At 37.8% G+C, this 19667-nt stretch overlaps 1 protein-coding gene across 3 annotated transcripts in view; it reads right to left on the bottom strand.

The window, feature by feature from the left end:
* CD44 (CD44 molecule (Indian blood group)) overlaps positions 1-19667 on the bottom strand; it is a 51005-nt gene that overhangs the window by 26549 nt on the left and 4789 nt on the right. For all 3 annotated transcript variants that reach the window (XM_039383924.1, XM_027732655.2, XM_027732656.2), the window contains exons 2-3: positions 3674-3839; positions 1115-1251 (exon numbers count right to left, since the gene is read on the bottom strand). In XM_039383924.1, coding sequence (XP_039239858.1) covers positions 1115-1251; positions 3674-3839 — 303 coding nt within the window. The remainder of the gene's footprint in view (positions 1-1114; positions 1252-3673; positions 3840-19667) is intronic.

Raw genomic sequence — 19667 nt, 5'->3', positions numbered from 1 at the left:
GTTAAAACAGCCTTATGACCCAGTTTCAATGCAGGCAGCCCCATTGTCATGATGGAAGTGGCAACCCTAACCCTCTCTAACTGGAGAGAATGGTCCTCTCCATGGAGGGCTCTGCACAGGCAAAGCTTGCCCTGGTCTGGTGAGCACTGCTTCCTGCAGTGGGCTGAAGTGCCACATTTGGGGCCAGTGTGTAAGCTACCCAATCATACTGGTGGAAGGGAATAATACCTGGGAGGAGTTATAAAGCTCTGAGGGCAATGGACATCACTGTAGCAGCAGAATAGTCATTTGTGAGTATCAGAGGACGGCAGATCACATACTATGCCAATACTAAGAATGACATCAGAAAATGTCACTGCCACCTAAATCATGAATGATTTTTTCCTGCAGCTTTCTGTAACAACTGTCTGTGAATGTCACAATCTACTGAAACTAAAGCCACTTGAAGTTAGTCCAGATTTTATCTTAAAATATTGTGTTCAGCATCTGTCATGGACTACCCACATTTTCCTAATAATTTAATAAAATATTTCTATCTACTAAAAAGTTCAAAACCTTAGACGAAAGTGGTCTGCTTCTGACCCACGTTGCTGTCTAGCTGCCTAATGTCTGAATGGAGATTTGCCTAAGCAAATACTGAATGAACCTACAAACAGGAGAGCAGCAGCCATGTCCACGGGATGGCCCTCGCTGCTGCAGGTGGCAGCCACTCCTAGTATTCCTGAACACAAGTAACTGCTTCTGGCTATAGAAGCTCATGTGCGCGTGAACAGAAGAGCTGAATGCCAGCACTCACAACACTTGTGTCTTTCAGATCTACTGCTGCGGTTGTTCACTTCACTAAGCCATTATAATGAACTGTTCTGAAGCCACTGAGTTACTCCCAAAGGCAGAAAAAAAGTTTAGGTCAAAACACACTAATAACAAAATGGATCAAATTCATTGCTGGCATGATAGTTACACTTCTAGAGTTTGAAAAAATGTATTTCTCCTCAGCTGAAAAAGAGATTATGTTTATTATAGAAGCCTTCATCCCAGTACCTTAAATAGGAGATTACATACATTATTTTTAGTTAATCTATTTCTAAAATACATCATAAAATCACATACATACCTGTCTCATTGTAACAATATGCATCATACCGACCAGTTGTATTTGCTGGAAGCTTGTAAATGCCAGTATGGTTTGCTGCACAAAGATGATACGGTCTGATTCGTGGGATAACAATATGCCCCACTACAAAACCATACCTGTGAAGGACAGAGGTAAATAAACCGTATTACTTACTATAACAGATGGCACCTCAAACATGAAGAAGCTACAAAGAAGCCATAATTTTTTTAAAGTGTATGCCTTTATGCATACTTTTTTGTTCCTTTTTCATTCAGGTGTTCCATCAGTCTCCGACCACTCAACACTGTTTTGTAAGTAATTTCTAGAATTTAACCCATTTTAGCTAAATAAGTATCTTATTTGCTAGAGCAATTAATTCCAGAGCAAGGCAGTGAAAGTGAAGGAAGCAAGTGCACTTTTTGTTCAGTGGGAGGTTGTATTACCTGACACTAAAGACTGGATTGTTTCTCCTTTAGGGATTCACATTTTTGTTGCTTTGACATAACATAATGCTCAGTGACATTCCACACAGAAATGAAATGTTGGGGGCTCAATTTATGGTACCTGAGCAAACTTAAAGAATGATTGTAACACATATCATTTTCTGAAAAATCTGACAGCTTAGTAAAATATTCAAATACAGCAGTCATTCATTCACAAATTCTGACTCTATCTTTCAGTTGAACAATGTGGTTATTGTGTACAGAGCTCACATATTTCAGTGAAGACTGTAGTTACACTAGGTACAATACATTATTACTATTTTGCAATCCTGTAACAATTGATTCCAATGAATTTAACTGGGATATGTGATAGAATTGTAATAAGGACTGGGGCTCGATTTGGGTTTTGTTTCACTTCTTGAGAGGTATGATTTGTCATGGAGGAGTAAATGTCATAGCTTTGCAGTTTTTTATCTATGAACATCATTCCAGTTACACGTCTAATGTGCAGATACTTGTAGTTCTGAAAGTCTCTTGTAGGTGGAATTATAAATTACTTTACTCACACTCCCAACTGACACCTTATTATTGACCTATTTGTGTTATGTTCTGTTGATTCGTCTTATTCACTCACCATCTTATTCATTCACGTTTGACATGTATTTTGATGATTATATACAGTATATTTTTCCTGTCCTACTCAAGTTTAATAAGAGCTAAGGCTTACTGACAGGGACCTCTAGCGCAGGATTGACAAATGAAAGTAAGAGGGAGGGTTGACCAGGAGGAAGGAATCCTATCTGTATGCCTTACACATCCAAATCTGTCCTCTGGTAAACTTTGAATTAGGGAAAATTGTAAAATTAAAAAAAACTACAGCTCTCCACTGAAAAAAAAATAATCCATCTTCTTCTTTCAATTAGCTTTATATTTTAACTTCAGAAAAAACTTTCCATGTTGCAGAATACTCATAATTGCTAGCACTACAAATCTCTACCCCTAGGCATTAGTTAGGATTTGATCTCTACATATTATGTAGTGCTGGGCAATTCAGACTGCTATGTATGTTCATCTGCCAATGTCAGAAAAAAAGAACATGCTTACTATGTTATGAAGGATTTTTCCCTCAGAGTAAAAAACTGTTTTTAGTCTTCGTGTGGTACAATTTTAAATTACGCCCACTTCTCACAGAAGAATCCAGTAAGAATTCTCTGTCCACTGTTCCCTGACAATTTTGTCCACATCTTTCACCATCATAATACTTGTGAAAATGAACTTCACATGCTGCCATCAAAAGCAGTGCATGACACTTTTATGTATAAGAAAGTTTTCAAAGCACTGTGCGTAGTAAGTTTATTATGTATTTTTTAAAGCAAGATCACGTGTTCATATAGTCAGATGTATTTACAGACCACAGGACTGTATTGACTCAATTAGTGCTTGAACAGAGGGCATCCTTAGGGAAAATATTTCATCTTGATGACATTTTTGTTACAGATTTTGTTGTACTACATCATTATTTATAGAAGGTAATTAAGTCACTTGACAACGTAGTTTTGGGGTTTTTAATAATTACTATGTCTGTCTTCTGAAACTTCTCCATTCACAGATTATAAGGATGCACTGATACTGTGGCCATTTTTTCATTGGGATGCCAAGAGTTCATCCCTCATGGTGCCACTTGCTGCTTTTTACTGTTTCTTGACAAGACAGAGTTTCGTATACCATATATACCATCTTCAGTCTTTGACCTTATGTTAGGTCCTTACTTTTCACATACTTATCTTACTCATTACTCAGCGATACAGTATGATCTGAACATCTTCCTGATTAGTTTATTATACTGTCAATGTTTTGTTACCTTTAGATTTTATCTGTGAGAGGTTATGATTTTTTAAAAGATAAGTGGTAAAAACTATACGCATCAAGAACTTATTTATTACCGGACCCAGAACAAACATACACATGCACAAAGATGTTTTGTTCATTTCACAATATAACTTATTTAACTGCTATGACCATCTTAACAGCTATAGGAAGTCAAATGTAATTATTACACTATAGCATAGGTGGATTGACTTGTCATGGTATCTTATTTTTTCAAGAATTTCTTTACCTGCAAGTTTCAAATCCAAGTTCATGAGCTTTCTTCAGCTGTTCTAGTGTTGCCAAGGTACTATTGAGAGCTCTGCAGAGTTTGACTGCTTCAGGTCGTGTGAGACTGTAGCGACCATTTTTCTCAACATGAAAAACTCCTCCATATCTGCAGCTTACATTGAATTCTGTTATCAAAGAAAAAGAAAAAAAAGGTGTTACAAATTGTTAGACCTAATGCTTCACTGAAGACATGGAAATTGTTTATTTTCAAGTATAGTATTTTCAATGTAAACCACCAAGAAGTAGCAGTTAACAATTCATTCAGAAAAAGCACTACCACTTTCAATCACGTTCTTCGTACTTCCCCTCTTTGCACTGAGGCACAAGCCAAATCTTCAGTCTTTCCAAAAATAGCAATACAACATGTTTTTGTGAGATATCTAGCACTTTTAACATTCCATTAACAATAATGTGCAGATGATACACTTTGTGAAACCTTGGAAACCACACTGCTGCAAAACTAGGTGAATAGTCAGATGTACTTGAAAATAAAATATTTCATTCATAACAGGTTTCTTAAAAGATGAAATGAGGAATAATAAGAGTTTTTGTGATCATTAAGTTCTTTGATTGTCTTATTGCCATCCCTTTACAGTGTATGAATTTATATGTCAATTCCCAGTTTCAGAACCAGTTCAAGTAACATGTTCCTATTATGTGCTAGGCAAAAGCAGAAAGTGGTTGGATTTTCATGATCTCCTTGAGATAAGAACTATTCATGGTCTACCTGAGACAAAAACTAAGTAAGTCTGGACTAGAACAACATTATGTTGTTAAATACTCCCTGAAAGATAATCTTTAAACTCTTCATATTCAGCCTGCTGGGGCAGATAAAGAAGTGTCAAATACACGCTATATAAGAGTTCACATGAATTAATTTCTTGCCACCTTTTCATTCATCTGACAATATTTCCCTCCATTTTGAAAGGCTTCTTCTTGCTGAGTTCATGCTCTCTCACAAACATCTTACTGCCAACTCATGTCAGAGATTCAATATGTACTGCAGTGTTCGTTTAATGTTAAAGGTTATCTTGGACGGATTTTAACCTAATAATACCATAAAGACTTGCACATGGAAGCAAATTTCAATGGCAAAATGTATGAGGATAAAATTAAAAAAAAATAGTTTATACAGTTACATACAATTCATTTTCTGGCCACAAGCCTGGCAAACCTGAACAAGCAGTATTTGCAAAGCCTGAGTGAGGGGAACACCTCATCCAAATTACTAGAGATACTGAATGAAAGGCATAAGGGCTAGAGGCTCTGAGGAGATCATCCTCCATTCATCTTTTTGTTGGAAAAATACTGCCTGCATAATGCAACAAGTAAAGTGGGGAAATGGCATAATCCAGGAAAAGTTTGTGACTGATAAAACGAGAGAAAAAATAAATATTATCTGTCATCTTTTTTAACAGAAGCAGCTAAAAAAGAGTTAATAATAATAATATTACCAATAATAATAACAATACAAATAAAAACAATCATGTGCATGGAGAAAAATCAGGGAAGAACAGGACACTTCCAAGCAATGTGAATTGACTTTGCTTTTGCCCCACCTTTCCCTCTAGAGAAAAAAAGCAATTGCAACTCCAGACTAGCATGACAACAGCAAAGAACACTTAATAGGAGTAACCTATTATTCCCAGTGAGAAGAGGAGTATGACTCATTTTTATCTTATTTTTAGTGGAAGTTCCATGTGCAAGAAAGGGAAAAATAGACTAGTCTCCTCCAAATATCAAAAGGGTGTGTTTGTACCATCTATTTGAAAAAAAAAAGACATATAATAACTGCTTTTCTGAAGGACCTGAAATGCAGTTCATACGCATTTCCATTGACACATACTATGTGAACAAGTAACTTTCCTAATGTTATTCTTGCTTGACAGTCTATTTTCTTCTATAGCATAGATGTGAAAGCAAATGATAGTAAATAAAGCATGCACTCTTTCTTCAATTACTTTTGTTCATTGGCAAACTGACGTTATTCTATGTACAGTGTATCTACTAAGTGTAAACTGCACAGAACATTCCTTTACGTAGCTCACAGGAAACAATCAAGGAGATAAAACACCAGATTAAACCCAGATTGTATGATGTATGAGAAGACAATCATTATTCATAGCTTGGGTAGAGTCCAATGGTATTGATGTTTGCTTGACCAAAGGAGCTCAAAAGCTGTGCATCCAATCTTGAATACTTTTACCATAGGCAACAAAATTAACCATTATGGTTACTTGGATTGCCTTTCCCCAAAAAGAATGTACAAAGTATCTCTGCTCCCTCCACCCCGAGCTCCCCCCCTTCAGTATTTTGGCTGAAGAAAAAAATTTCAGTTTAGACAAAATCAATATACATTGCAGAGCTGTTTAACAGCCTTGCTGATTACAATTGTTAGTGTTTGTATTATCATACTCTATTAAAAAAATCAAGAACACATAATTTTTAGCTTTGTAAAATTTATGCAGGACTAACATTCTCTCAAAATGCCTTTTTGCTTGACATAGTTGTTTTCTTCTTCCAGGGAAAAATAGTTCTGCAGAAATTTCTCTGATGACAGACATGTCATAAGAGGTTTTGAAGGCAAGAATGAGGAACCTGTTTGGCAGAGGACACTAAAAAATACATTTCTCTTTCCTGGGGGACTTAATGTCCTGCAACAGGGGTTAGTTTCAGCAAGTTCCCACACGTGATTGTGAAATTGTGACAGTGCTCCCCACAAGTGCCAGATGTAGATGTGCACAGCACTGGTCCTGGGAATAGTTGATGGACTTGAGACCTTCTGTGGCCACACTCCTGACTGAACACCACCACATGCTGAAAAGTCATCACCACATATGCACAGTGTCACAGATGTAGTCAACAAACCACAGGATGCAGATCCCAATAGATGTTTCCTTATAACAGCACGACGAATAGCTGCTCTGCATAGAAGGATGTGGTCCTTCTGCCACTCCTTGGCTACTCCTATGGGATGGAGCTGCTCTTGCAGCTGCCATGCAAGTGACTTCTACTTTTGCTACAAATGTTTCATATTCAAATACCGACATTATCTTGGAAGTTGTCCAGTCAGTAGCTGTATTAAACATAAACGACCTAGACAAGAAAAAGGCTTCTTTTTGGTTTTTTCTTCTTAATTCTCTCTTCCCTGTAGAACAAAACAGGCTGAAATTTGTTAATAATGAAACATATTCTGTGAAGTCCAAGACTTAATATTATATTTGGGGATCAGATCACAAAGTTCTGTTTGATTACTTAAAAGTAACAGGCTCAGTGTTCTTGGAGATAGATTTACTTGAAACATCAACACCTTTTCTGATAACTTTAGGCTAATTTCTGAAGAACTGTGAAAGCAGATACCACATGCATTGGGTGGCATTTGATAGCAGTTAATCCTATAGTCACTGAATCACAAAGTGAAGTTTACTTTTGTTTAGAGTGAGTTCATTTAACTGTCATCAAACCTCAGCCCATTCATAGTTTTAAACACGACAATATATGCTCCATTAACACCCAGCTACTCAGTAATAGTCAGAATTCCACCAAGAGTCAATTCCTTAGACTTCAAGAGTTTAAAAAATTAGGCTTATTTACACAAATAGGCTTAATGGAACTCCTTGTAGGCTACATGCCTACGCATGTGTACATTTTTCATGGAAATGCTTAGCTTGGATCTACAGTGCGCATACTGCACACCAGGACACTTCTGGGAAGTATCAGGTTTATTGCACATGTGCTGCCCAATTGCACTGCATGCCCACACAGGAGGGCCAATGCTCTCAGGAAGCCTTGCTCATGCAGCATGAGAGATCACGTGGGTGTCCAGGAAACCCCAGGCAAAAATGTGGCAATCCAATTCTCAAAACTGGATTTAAGGCCATCCAATTCCTTGGCACTGTGCCCTAAAGTAATGCTGAGACAGCATGTTTGTTTTCACTTCGATGATATCTTCTACACCTACTATTAAAAATGTACCATTGCTGTAGTATAGACACTCTGTTCATGAAGAAGTGAATACAGAAAAAGGACTATCACAGTACCTAAAACTCACACAATATTTCACAGTCTAAGCCAATTGCATAAATTCAACATCTAGTTTTTGAAGACAGTAATTACCACATTTTAAGAATGACAAAATACAAATGCAGAGCACGCAACCCAGATCTGTCTGGTAGCACAGTATTTTTACTTTATAGTCTCCTCATCCAGACAATGAGGATCCTTAACTGAAGTAATGAAAAAACTTCTAATCATATCAATAGAAAACTTAACAAAAATAAAAGATGAAGTCTAAACCAAATTAATACCTTAAATTCTTTTTCCCATGGTGAGGCTTACAGACTTATTTTGAGTTAAGGAAGAAACATGATTGCCAAAACCAAATCTAAATGCATATTCTATCTTTTCCGATGGTGCAGGAAGATCAAATCTATTACTTTTTATTGATGTCACTTAACTGGTTTTAACACAGTTATGCAAAAGATGGATTTTTGCTCTGTTTCGAGAGACAAGGTAATACAATTGTGTAACAAACTATTACTGATCCCTTTAACCATTTTGAAGCTTAAAGGAGTGATTCAGAGTGGACTTTCAGTGACATCCCAAGCAGCATCCAAACCTTCACTCCTGCCTCCTCTCAGAGCTGTCTGGCTTTGGGTGCTCACAGGCCATGAGCCTTCCCTGACATCCACGTAATTTGCTACAGCTGTTTAATACTAGCTCCTTAAAAAGCAAAAAGTACTAAACATGTCTGAATTATCATCATCATTTATCTCATCCAGATCATGAGACTGGGTGACACAATCCAAAGTCATGGAATGCCCCTAAGTCTGTGATGAGTGTTATGGGCATGGAGAATGTTAGCTTCCACATAGGCCATTTCTCTCCATCTTTTCTGGGATTTCTGATGCCCTGTCCCAAGCAGCTGCATGCAAACCTTTCTCTGTTGGCTGTTGCCATTCACAAAGATAAACCATGCTCAATTAATACTTGTCAGCCAAAATCACTAACTTTAGTTCCCCAGACAATTTCCTAGCTAGAGCCCACCGATGGTATAGAATTATCTTAGGCATACTAAAGAGCATTGTCCTGTCATGGAAGTGTGAGTTACACCCTGATTATTAATATAAGAGGCTTGTTAGAAACTGTCACAGGAAGAAACCAGGTGCAATTTCTATTTCCACCCTGATTCTGCAACCCTTATGCATAATGAGTAACACTGACTCATGCAACTCTTCTCATTGGAGCTGATTTTCCATAAAGATTTTTGGTGTATGGATATTTCATGCACTGCTCTGTGTTTTTCATTGTTTTCAAGACGATACCTAGGAGTTTCATTCTGAAGGTGGATGATGTCTTATATTTAAAAAAAAAAAAAGTTATTTTAACAACTGCAGAGATACATCAAAGCAAATGAAGTGGAAGATTTGCAAAAACCCTGTCCACTGAAACGACAATGTGTGGAAGAATACGTGTTAACAGACTTCTTGGTAAAACCGCAGTCTGAATCGCATGGCAACGAGGAAATGTTAGTGTGCCGTTTTCATGGGGATTTTCCTTTTCAGTTTGCGGTTCAAGATGATTGATAAGTCACCAGGATGTGATAAACTGGGGCTGACAACAAGGACAGAACTAGAGGTTTCACGGTGGATATAGTTTTCATTTGTTTGTTTTAATAGAATATGGGATTTACATTTATTATAAGAACTTTTAGTTCTAAATTTATTAAACTTATTTCAAGCTTCAGGCAGATACACATGGGTAAATGTGTCCTTATAACTACAGATTATTTAATCTTATGCTCCTGAACAGGAACAACCACTAGCTTAGCACTGATATCTACATTTTGAATATTATCACCTGCTTTAAATGCATGTTAGTAATGAAGTAGAGAAAAGTGACATATTGGAAACAGATGAAAACCTGTTTAAAAGAAAATCCTAGTAACTCCAGGCAAATCTAGAAATTGGGTCATATGAGTCCTAATATCTGAGGAGGTCTGGACAGTCCACATCTTACCTTTCGCTTCAGACCTATCTCCAGTTATGCCTGTTTTTTTAATTGTTTCTCAGGAAAACTACTTCATGGCTAAATAAGAATGCATATTTTACTTCTGACTTGAAGAAATGCCCTCTGAATACAAAATTTCCTATGGGATGGATTCATGAGGCATTTCAAGATCCAAGAAATTTTGTCAACGTATACACTAAGTTAGCCCAATTACTGCCATTTTGACATCTGTGAGAAATTAAATGTATAAAAAGTATTATTCAGTGATTAGCTAATGCACTACAATACACATGAGCCTGGAAGGCATTATTATTTGCTGAGTATTCCACCTTTTTTTAGAGTCTATTAGTAAAAAACTTCATTCAAGGAATTCGCAGCCCAGGCAACTGTAACAGGATACAGAGACTTTCGCCTCTATGTCAGAAGTTGGACTAAAGCCCGAGTCAGTGATGAAAACCGCTGGATAGCTGTTTGCTAGGTTATGCAAAATGATTCATTAATCCCAGCCACAGTCACTAATAGGCACGTGTCGACATCATTAAAACACACCTATACTTGAATCCCTCGGGGCTTGATGAGGAAAGGAAAATTGTGCTGGGAAAATAGGACACAGGATGATTACACACTGATCAAAATTTAGAAGTCAAATTCTGCAAGATCCATGTGAATTGAGCAAACTTGTGTCTGTGCAGCTGCAGTCCTTTACCATCCCAACAAAAAAGTGTCAAGGATCAAGCAATATGTGTAATCATTTAGTGTGGCTGGGTGCCGTTTTTGTATTCTCCCAGTTAAAATATTCTTGTTCTGTCAAACACCATTCTCTAAAGAGTAGATAAACAAATCTGGAAATAGGCCACCTACACCATAATCAAGGGTCTTCCAAATAATGACAGGTTCTTGGGATTTGTCTGATGAAATACTTTCTTTGGAGTATTGCCAAGTTGTGAAACTTACAATGATTTATAGGAAATACATTTCCAGATTTAGTGAGAATAAAACACATTTTTGGCTTTCAAAGTGCCCCTTGTGGATACTGAAATTAAGCAAAATAAGGGGTTTGTTTTTCGTTTTGAAACTGCCTTTCATTCTGAAACTAAAATAATTAGTTCACACAAAATAAAATGCAATAATTTAACAAAGTTAAGTTTAAATGTTTGCATGGTTGCAATACATATAGATGGTTTAAGGAACTTGGACCAAAGTTTCCCTCTAGAGTTTTTTAAAATGTCATATTTTCATTTCAGTTTGGCATAGAAAAACGTTCTAAGCCTTGAAAATTTTAATGGGAGAGAAAAAACCCACATAACTATATCCCTAATAGATAGCTGATATTCTGGGAGAAGAAAATTCTCCATGCACCTGGCTTATTATAGACAGTAAAGTCCTGGAAAACACTTTAAAAGGAATTTACCTGCACGTTTGCAAGGAGTTCCTGCTATAAATAGAGACAACATATTCTTGGTGGTTGGGTGTGGTGACAAAAAAGTGAAGATGACTCTCCACAGATCCAGAGGTATACAGCAGACCTACCTTTGAAGTTGTGCCTAAGCTGTTTCTACTACATAGTTATATTTTAGTACCTAGTGACTCAGTCCGAAAAAGCAAATAAGAGTGTAGCTTCCTCACTTTCCTGATGCTGCTAACTACATAAAAAGTCATGAGACAGCCTTGCTAACCTTGAGGTCCAAGTGGACGGCTGAAGTGGGTTTCTTCACTGAGGAAGAGAGATGTGGTTGGAGGTACACACAGAGGCTAGACAGGGATACACCGCAGTAGAAGGTTCTCCTTTCTCCACCGAATGTTAACATGTATTCCTTACATTTCTGCATTACTTCCGGAAGTGCACAATGGAAATGGGATGTGGGACAAAGCTCAAGCTGTTTACCTCCTTCTAAATTGTTGTTCTCAAGGAATCTGTCAACTAGTTACCAAAGTCATTGTATCTGTTTACTGATGGGCAACAATCGTAAATCTCTTAATTGATAGCTCTCCTGGCTACTAATTTAAGAAAATGGGGGTGGGGGTGGTGCTATTTATAAATCAAGCATTCATAGAATCACTCAAAATGCAAGAAAGTACGAGAAATATGCTTCACTCCTTATCAGTTGCTGTAGGAAGACAAAAACTCTGCTAATGCCTCTTTCAAACATACTTTATCTGCTTGGCAACTGTTGTTCTGGTAAACATCCTGAGTGAGCCTATACTGTGTCATCACTTATGATAAACTTCCTTGCTGATGACATTAATATTAGTCTTTTTGTAATAGTTTCACTCAGTAGGGAGTTGAAAGTTTTCAGACTCCACTAGAACGTGGTACAGCTGTGTAGCACCTCAGGGGAAAAATTGCAGGCAGTGAAATCATAGTCTGCAGTTAGTTATCTGATATATCCCCCTCAAAATGATGAAAACATAATCATCATTGTCAATACTAGGAGAGCTTCAGGCTGTACAATGAGTATTCTAACCCCAAAGGCTGAGTAACAAGGACTGTGAAGAGAATCACTTGGATCCATGCCACGCAATCCAGGTGAAGAAACACATATGAAACAAGGCTAGTGAATAATAATTGAAGCCTGATAATCATTGTTTGACTGATTTAGTTATTTGGGATAAAAGCAGTTAACAAAGAGAGTTTCTCAGCAGGCAGATCCCCAGCCTGGAGCTCAAAGGGCCTTATGCCTATTCCCTACTTTGTCGCCTATCCAATGAAAGAAAAGAACCTCAGGAATCTTTTCAAAAGCTCTGAAAGCTAGCCAGTTGAAACAAAGATAACATTACTCTGGTAGGCACACTGAAAAGAGGAAGGCTGTTAGAATATGCCTCACAATGTAAGACATGATCTATAGAAGTCAATGGTAAAGTTCTTATGCTGTCTTAAATCAGTGCAACCTCCTGATGATGGAAGACAACACTGTTACAACCACTACCCCATCTGGATTTTCCCTAATACAAGAAGGGCAGGGATCCCACGGCCTGTAACCAGAATACCTGAGCAAGCAGGCAACTTCTCCTGGAATTTTTGGTGGCAAAATGTTTCAGTTTTCTGGACTCTGTATAACTCTATCCATCCATATACTAAAGTTTGAAGAATCTTGAGATTTATATTGAAAATGCTTGACTAGCAAGTAATTTTCCTAAGATGTATGCAGGTTATTTGTACCCTAAGCTATATGTCCAGTTAAATTTATTCAAAAATTTTTACAGTCTTGGTTTTGAATCTTTTATAACTGCTTTAGTAAAAAGGTATGTTTAATAACTAGAATTTGGAATTATCATTAGTATGTATGCAATGCTGATGCTACCACAAGTATGGTAGAAACAATAATATGCATCTGGTTTAATATATTTTTCCCATTTTTTTAAAGTTTATTTAAACTTAACAATTCATGAGAAGCAGTGACAATTCACTTGCCTGAGGGAAGAATGAGAAAGCAGCATTGGCAGTGTGGTCTTGATATTCTGTGATTTCAAATACTTCATTAAGTCCTACATTTAGGCAGTGGAGATACATAAAGACAATGCATTACAGCTTGTGTGCAATCCTCCTCGAATAGTGACGCATTATTGTCTCCCAAAAGTGTTGGAATCATTGTGAAAGCCAGTGCTTTTGCTGTGATGCTTGCTGATTCTAATAATCTTCTATCTTAATGATCTATAGCTGGATTTCACAAAACATCCAGAACTAAATCAATGTTTGAATGGCAAATTATACAATGGCAGACCTCAATTCAGGTGCAGTGAGTTTTATGAGATTGGCTTCATTTTGAGCAAGAGTCAATTTAAATAGCAAATCAGGAATATGCCACCTTAATAAACAGAAAAACCTATAGTTACTAATTTATTATTAATAAAGCACAATATTTTTTCCCTCACAAAGGGTATTACTTACTTCACAGAATATTCTGAGTTGGAAGGGACCCACAAGGATCATCGAGTCCAGCTCTTAAGTGAATGTCCCATACAGGGATTGAACCCACAACCTTGGTGTATTAGCACGATGCTCCAACCAACTGAGCTAATCTCGGGGTTAGGCATTACTTATTTGAAGCAAAATTCATCACATTGTTTGTCATGTGCACTAGACAAAGCATCTGCCCAGGACACAAGAGTACAGACTGGGTGAACAACTCACTAAAAGCAGCCCTGATGAGAAGGACTTGGGGTTCCTCGTGAATGAAAACCTAGATATGAGCCAAGTGGGTGTGCTCGCAAACAAGAAAGCCAATTGTATCTTGGGTTGCACCCAAACAGTTGTGGCCAGCAGGTTGAGGGAGGTGGTTCTCCCCCTCTACTCTGTCCCTGTGAGTGAGACCCCACCAGGAGTACTCTGGGGCCACCAACATGAGAAGCACATGGACCTGTTGGAGAAAGTCCAAAGGAGGGCCACAAAAATGATGAGAGGGCTTGAGCACCTCTCCTACAAAGAGAGCCTGAGAGAGCTGGGGTTCTTCAGCCTGGAGAAGAGAAGGCACTGAGGAGGCCTCATTGCAGCCTTGCAGTACTTAAAGGGGGTTTATATAAAAGAGAGAGAGACTTTTCACACAGGCTGAGAGTGACAGGACAAGGGGAGACAGTTATAAGTAAAAGAGGAAAGATTTAGATTAGATGTTAGGAATAAGTTCTTTACTGTGGGGGTGGTGAGGCACTGGAATGGGTTTCCTAGAGAAGCTCTGCATGCCCCATTCCTGGGAGTGTTGGATGGTGCCCTGAGAAACGTGATTTAAAGAGTGGAATCCCTGCCCATGGCGGGCGGTTGAAACCTGATCGCCTTTTAGGTCCCTTCCGATGCAAACCATTCTGTGATTCTATCATGTCTCTTAGAAACAGCAGAAGTAGCTGACAAAATGTGGAACCACTTTTCCGGGTGATCTGCCACTAATCATTGTGCACAGATCTTATTTGTCTTTCTTGAACAGTCTAAAAGTATGTCTTAGACACATCTCACTATATGATTGCCTGAAACTGCTAAGTCATCTGACTCTTAAAACTACTTCCTCTGGAAAGATTGGAGATATTGGGACACCTCACAGTATAGAAATCAATTCAAGATACCCAACAAGTAAGTTAAAAAGCCGAAGACAGGATCATATCAGTCATGTTGCCATGACTATCAGTGTGGATATATTTGTATCACTTCAGGGGTGGAAAAAAGGTGTTAATACATTGCCTTGAAACTGCTGTGAGTCAACAGTAATATAATGGTGACTGGTGTCGATAAAGCGGCATGACCTGAGCACTATGAGTAATAAACTCAGAGAGATGACTGATACTGTTAAGAAATTCAGTGCAAGTCTGAAAAAAAATTGTTTTAAGGGTTTCAAAATTTAGGAAAATACTTACTCTTACTCATAAAGAGCATTTTCTTACACAGACTGTTCAGCTGAAGTAAGGATTGCATAGCCAGACTCAATGATGGATTGCCAAACAGTAACAAAAGAGTTTCCTGTTTTTATGACAACAACGTTCAGAAAATGCTCTGGTCCTTTGTGCTCTTGTTCATTTCTGATCCAGCAGAATAATATTTGCACAAGGACATTTTTCTTATGATTAGTAATAATGCTTCTTTCAGTTGAAATAGCCCTGTGTGTGAAATCATACCTGCTTTCTGAAATTGAAGCAAAAGAGGCACAAACCTTGTTGATGAAACACCAGGCTGGGACTTTGGAGAAAATGTTCTGTTTATGGCTACATTGCTTTCTCTCTGTTTCCCTACCTGTGAGGTTGGGATAAAATCACTGACTTCCAATGGCCTCCAAAAATCACTAATTATTATTTTCTGCTGTCCACATGTTTGTCAGGTCACTTCTTTCTCGATAGTTTTTACTCTGTTAAATAATACTATATATAGACTTCAAGTTTTAAGTTCTGTGGTAATTTAAACCCATTAAGCCTGATTCCAGCTGTGCCGAATGTATTGATGAAACCCACTAGATAAGGCACCAGTTCCCTCTAGACCATGTGATATTTATGTGAACTTCATGCAATGCAAGAAAAAGAAACACTACACAGAACAAAATTTCGTCAAACAACCCTCTATTTCTGAAGTGATACATTGAGAAAGCATATGGTATCAAATCTCAAGAAAAATTCAAGTCCTTCTACAGTAGTCATAAGAATCCAGCAGGTGACAAGCAGAAGGAATACATCTCAGACATACTTTGGAGTCAAAATGTTTGAATGTTTAAGGTGCTGTAGGATATATCGAGGAGAGACCACTGTGTTTTGTTACTAATGCCCACCTTGAGCTTTGAAGATGTGGATGTGTATCATCAAGTAGATGCTATCAATAAACACTTTTATAGGTTATTAACGGGTTTAAGTCTTGCTGGGCCCAAGACTTTCAATGCTGTGGCTATGCTTTATTTATTAAATAGGATTGTGACAACATAGAAGTATTTGAAGAAAATAACATTGTCTATACTTTATTTTGAAGGGTAGCCTAGTCAGTTAGAGGCTTTTTATTTTTTTTTCTCCTTGCTCTGTAAAAGAGATTAACTAAAGAATTTATTCATTTGCAAATACAAAATCTTGGATAGAAATTCTACTGATCTCTAAGGGCACTATTGCAACATTTTACCAGTCCTGCATTGTTCTGTATATAATATATTGTTTACTCTACACTAATTTACGATAGTTCTGGTACCCACTGACGTATATATAAGTAATTGTAGTTGTTAAAAAACATAAAAGGAGAAGAAAAAAGATCTCCAGCCCCAGAAAGTTATACAAACTACTTGTTATATGAAATACCTGGATTAAAATATACACTCATCAAGGCATTAACAGAAAACAAATTTAGATTCAGTCATGGGTCTTAACAGTCTCGAAGTCACAGGATATGCCTCCTCCTCGAAAACTGGACAAGTGGGTTTCTCTCTAATCCACATGAACCCACAGAGACAGAAAATCCTATCTAGCCCTTAGGCCTAGATATTCCCTGAAAAAAAAAAACCTAAATAACTGTGCTGATCTTACCCTTCTATGATGCTCTAAAATTGCCCCTGCTTCACTGTTTTAAAAAAATACTTAATGTTGTCCTCTGTTCAGTGTGAACACAAACAGTATCACAGCTAGATAAAGTGTGAGACTTGGCAGGTCAAAGAGATGTTGAGAAAATAAAACAAAACTACTGTAATCTTTTCCCACCCAGCAAGCAGCCAGGAAATAGAGCCATAAGAAAAAAAAAAGAATGAATGGAACTGACTTAATAGAAATGTCAGGAAACACAAAAATCATCACACACACTCGTAGGAGAGCTCTGCAACATTTTACACCACAACAATGAGCAAATGGATACAGGGTTTTCTGAGGCAAGCCACAAAAGCAGGAAAGAAACTAGGCAATCACCATGGGAATGTGTCTCACATGCTCAAAATGTCTGCCTGTTACTACTTTTAATACAAGGATTGTTAATTGGATAACCACCTGTCTAAAACCCATTTACTGATGAACCAGAACCACAAAGTATCTCTTCTCAGCGGGCTATAAAATCATTTTGTTACATTCTGGAAAAGAGGAGTTTAAAAGTTTAGTGCTCAATATGCAATCTCAAGAAGGGTATTCTTATTTTCTCTACTAGAAGAGCTTTTGCTCCTCACAAGAAGATGAAGTTACTCTTACTAGTGCAATGTAAGAGTGCTATTTTTTTCATACCAATCTTCCAAAATCACTGGATGCTCATGCCCTATTAGCCTGATGGTGAACAAAATTACAGTGTGCCACACAGCACAGTAGGCTGAAATTAAACCACCTAAAAATAAAAAATATGCATGAGTATTTTCTTGTCATTCCAATCTTCTCTGAGACCTGTCTCTTGAAAGAAGAATGTGGTTGTTACATTTTATTTTGCTCGAGAATTCCTAAGCTGATGAGCAGAAGTTCTACTGCATCAAATGTATACAAATTTCTATCACAAACACAGGGTGACAAAAGTCTATCAGATTTATTAGACTGCTTCAGTCAGATGTGCCAGAGAGACGGAGATGTATTAGTGGGGAAAACAGTAAACAGGTGTGAGAACTAGAAAAAGTTGTTAAAAAGAAGATGTGGGCATTTGAAAGATATACCTGGATACCACCTGGATACACATAATGGCTGCACAGTGATACTGTGCTTGATATTCAAGCTTCTCAGGACTTGTAAGGTTCTGGCCACAGGGCCTTCTGGCATTGTGACCAGATAGGTGGCCCACCTTCAGGTTAGAGACAGTGGATCTATTCTTGGATCCTCCCCTGACTTGCTAAGTCATTTTATGTCTCTCAGCATTTTGCTTTCCCGGAGTATCAATCCTTTATGTACAAATACCTCCAAAATGTCAAGAAGACAATTGATATTTATAACTAGGAAGTATTGGTTCAAACAGTAGAGAAACATGACTAAATTTAAGGCACCATTCTTCAGTTAATTATTAAACAGATTTTTAAGTTCTTGAACCTAAAGAAGTGTTAAGTTTGAGAGTAGGGCAAAGGATGTAAGTCAGTTCTCATTTGCCAGACAGCTTCAAGCATCCATAATCATAAAAAGACTAGCCTTGAATAAGAACTTTCTAAGGAAACTCTACTTTGCATTTGCTGTTGTCTAACAGGAACCATTTGCTATTGAGCTGAAAATAGCTGCCAGTCTTCACTGTGTATATAGATAGCAAACACACAAGTAAACAGGATAAAACTGTCAGAGCAATAAAGGAAGTTATATCTGAGTATTACAGCGCTGCTATGGGAGAAATTGATTCAAACAAAATACAAATTATTTCACTTCCATGTTCTAAGTGTTCCTATATATAAAATTTATGCATAAATGATCCATAGGAACAGAGAACAAAACCGTACATTTATAAATATGAAGACTCATTGAAAAAAGAAGCTTTTTTTTCCTACACTTACATGCCCTTGTGAATGACGGAAAAGAGAAAGGACACTTAAATTGATGGAAGACACTTAATCAAGCAGAAGGAGCCAAAATAGGGAAGTGAGTGAGAAGAAAACAGTAATATGTGTTTAGGCCTCACCCTCAGTGTCTTCACTATTAATGAATCATAATTAGGAAATACTACTTTCCCTTGAACCTGCCCAGTTAACTACTCCGTATTCCTTGTGCAGAAGTTTTTTCCAGAGCACTGGGATGGAGTTGGGAAGACCTGGCTGTCCTTAGCAGTGACATATTGTACCAATACCTCAGTCTCCTCATTCTATGATAGAGACACTTCACCTTGTCTGTAAGATGTGAGTTGGCTGGTGGCAAAGAGTAGGTAAATCACTACCATCACAATCTCCCCTACAGAACTGTTGGACTATTGCACTTACACGTAGAAAGAGCATCTTCCAGCCTGCTTGGTCTGTTTTGAGTAGACATGTGGGCTCTGTCTGCTCTCCGAAAACAGCTGCAGCCACACTGCTCTGGCATGCAGGATACCAATCCCTTACTGATAAGCCTCCCTGGTGGCGAGATATGTTCTCTCAGAGAGGCTGCCAAATTAAGTCTGATGCTTGACTTTTAGACCCAGTTTGGATAGCAACTTGCTCGCTGCCTGGACTGAACTAACTCACGTCTGCCCACAGGGTTCTGGGTGGCCATAGAATGTACACTGAGCTTCAGTTAACCTCTCACTTCTGTATGGGAATCCTGCAAGAAACTATTCATTACAACTACCCACACATACCACACCCTGCTTCTTTACAGACACCTATCCATTAACAAAAATAACAATAAAAAAGCCCCCTAGGGAAATACACTTCTGAGAACCTGTTTTGCTAACATGCTGTCACTGTGAGACATACATAATTAACAAAAGCTATGCCACAGCAACTTTTTTTTTACTATTATATATTCTGTCAGAGACAAAATCTTATTTATGAAGGTAGGTATTTAGAAAAACAGACATTAATTGTGTAGTTGATGATTGCAAGCTAATGCCTTTTCCTAGGCAGCTGTCAGTCTGTACCCTG

This window comes from Pipra filicauda, unplaced genomic scaffold (genome assembly GCF_003945595.2).
Source record: "Pipra filicauda isolate LSUMZ 115617 unplaced genomic scaffold, ASM394559v2 scaffold32_size4067784_pilon, whole genome shotgun sequence".
Lineage (NCBI taxonomy): Eukaryota > Metazoa > Chordata > Aves > Passeriformes > Pipridae > Pipra > Pipra filicauda.
The sequence above is the reverse complement of the archived record's forward strand: the minus strand, read 5'-3'. Positions and strand labels throughout refer to the sequence as shown.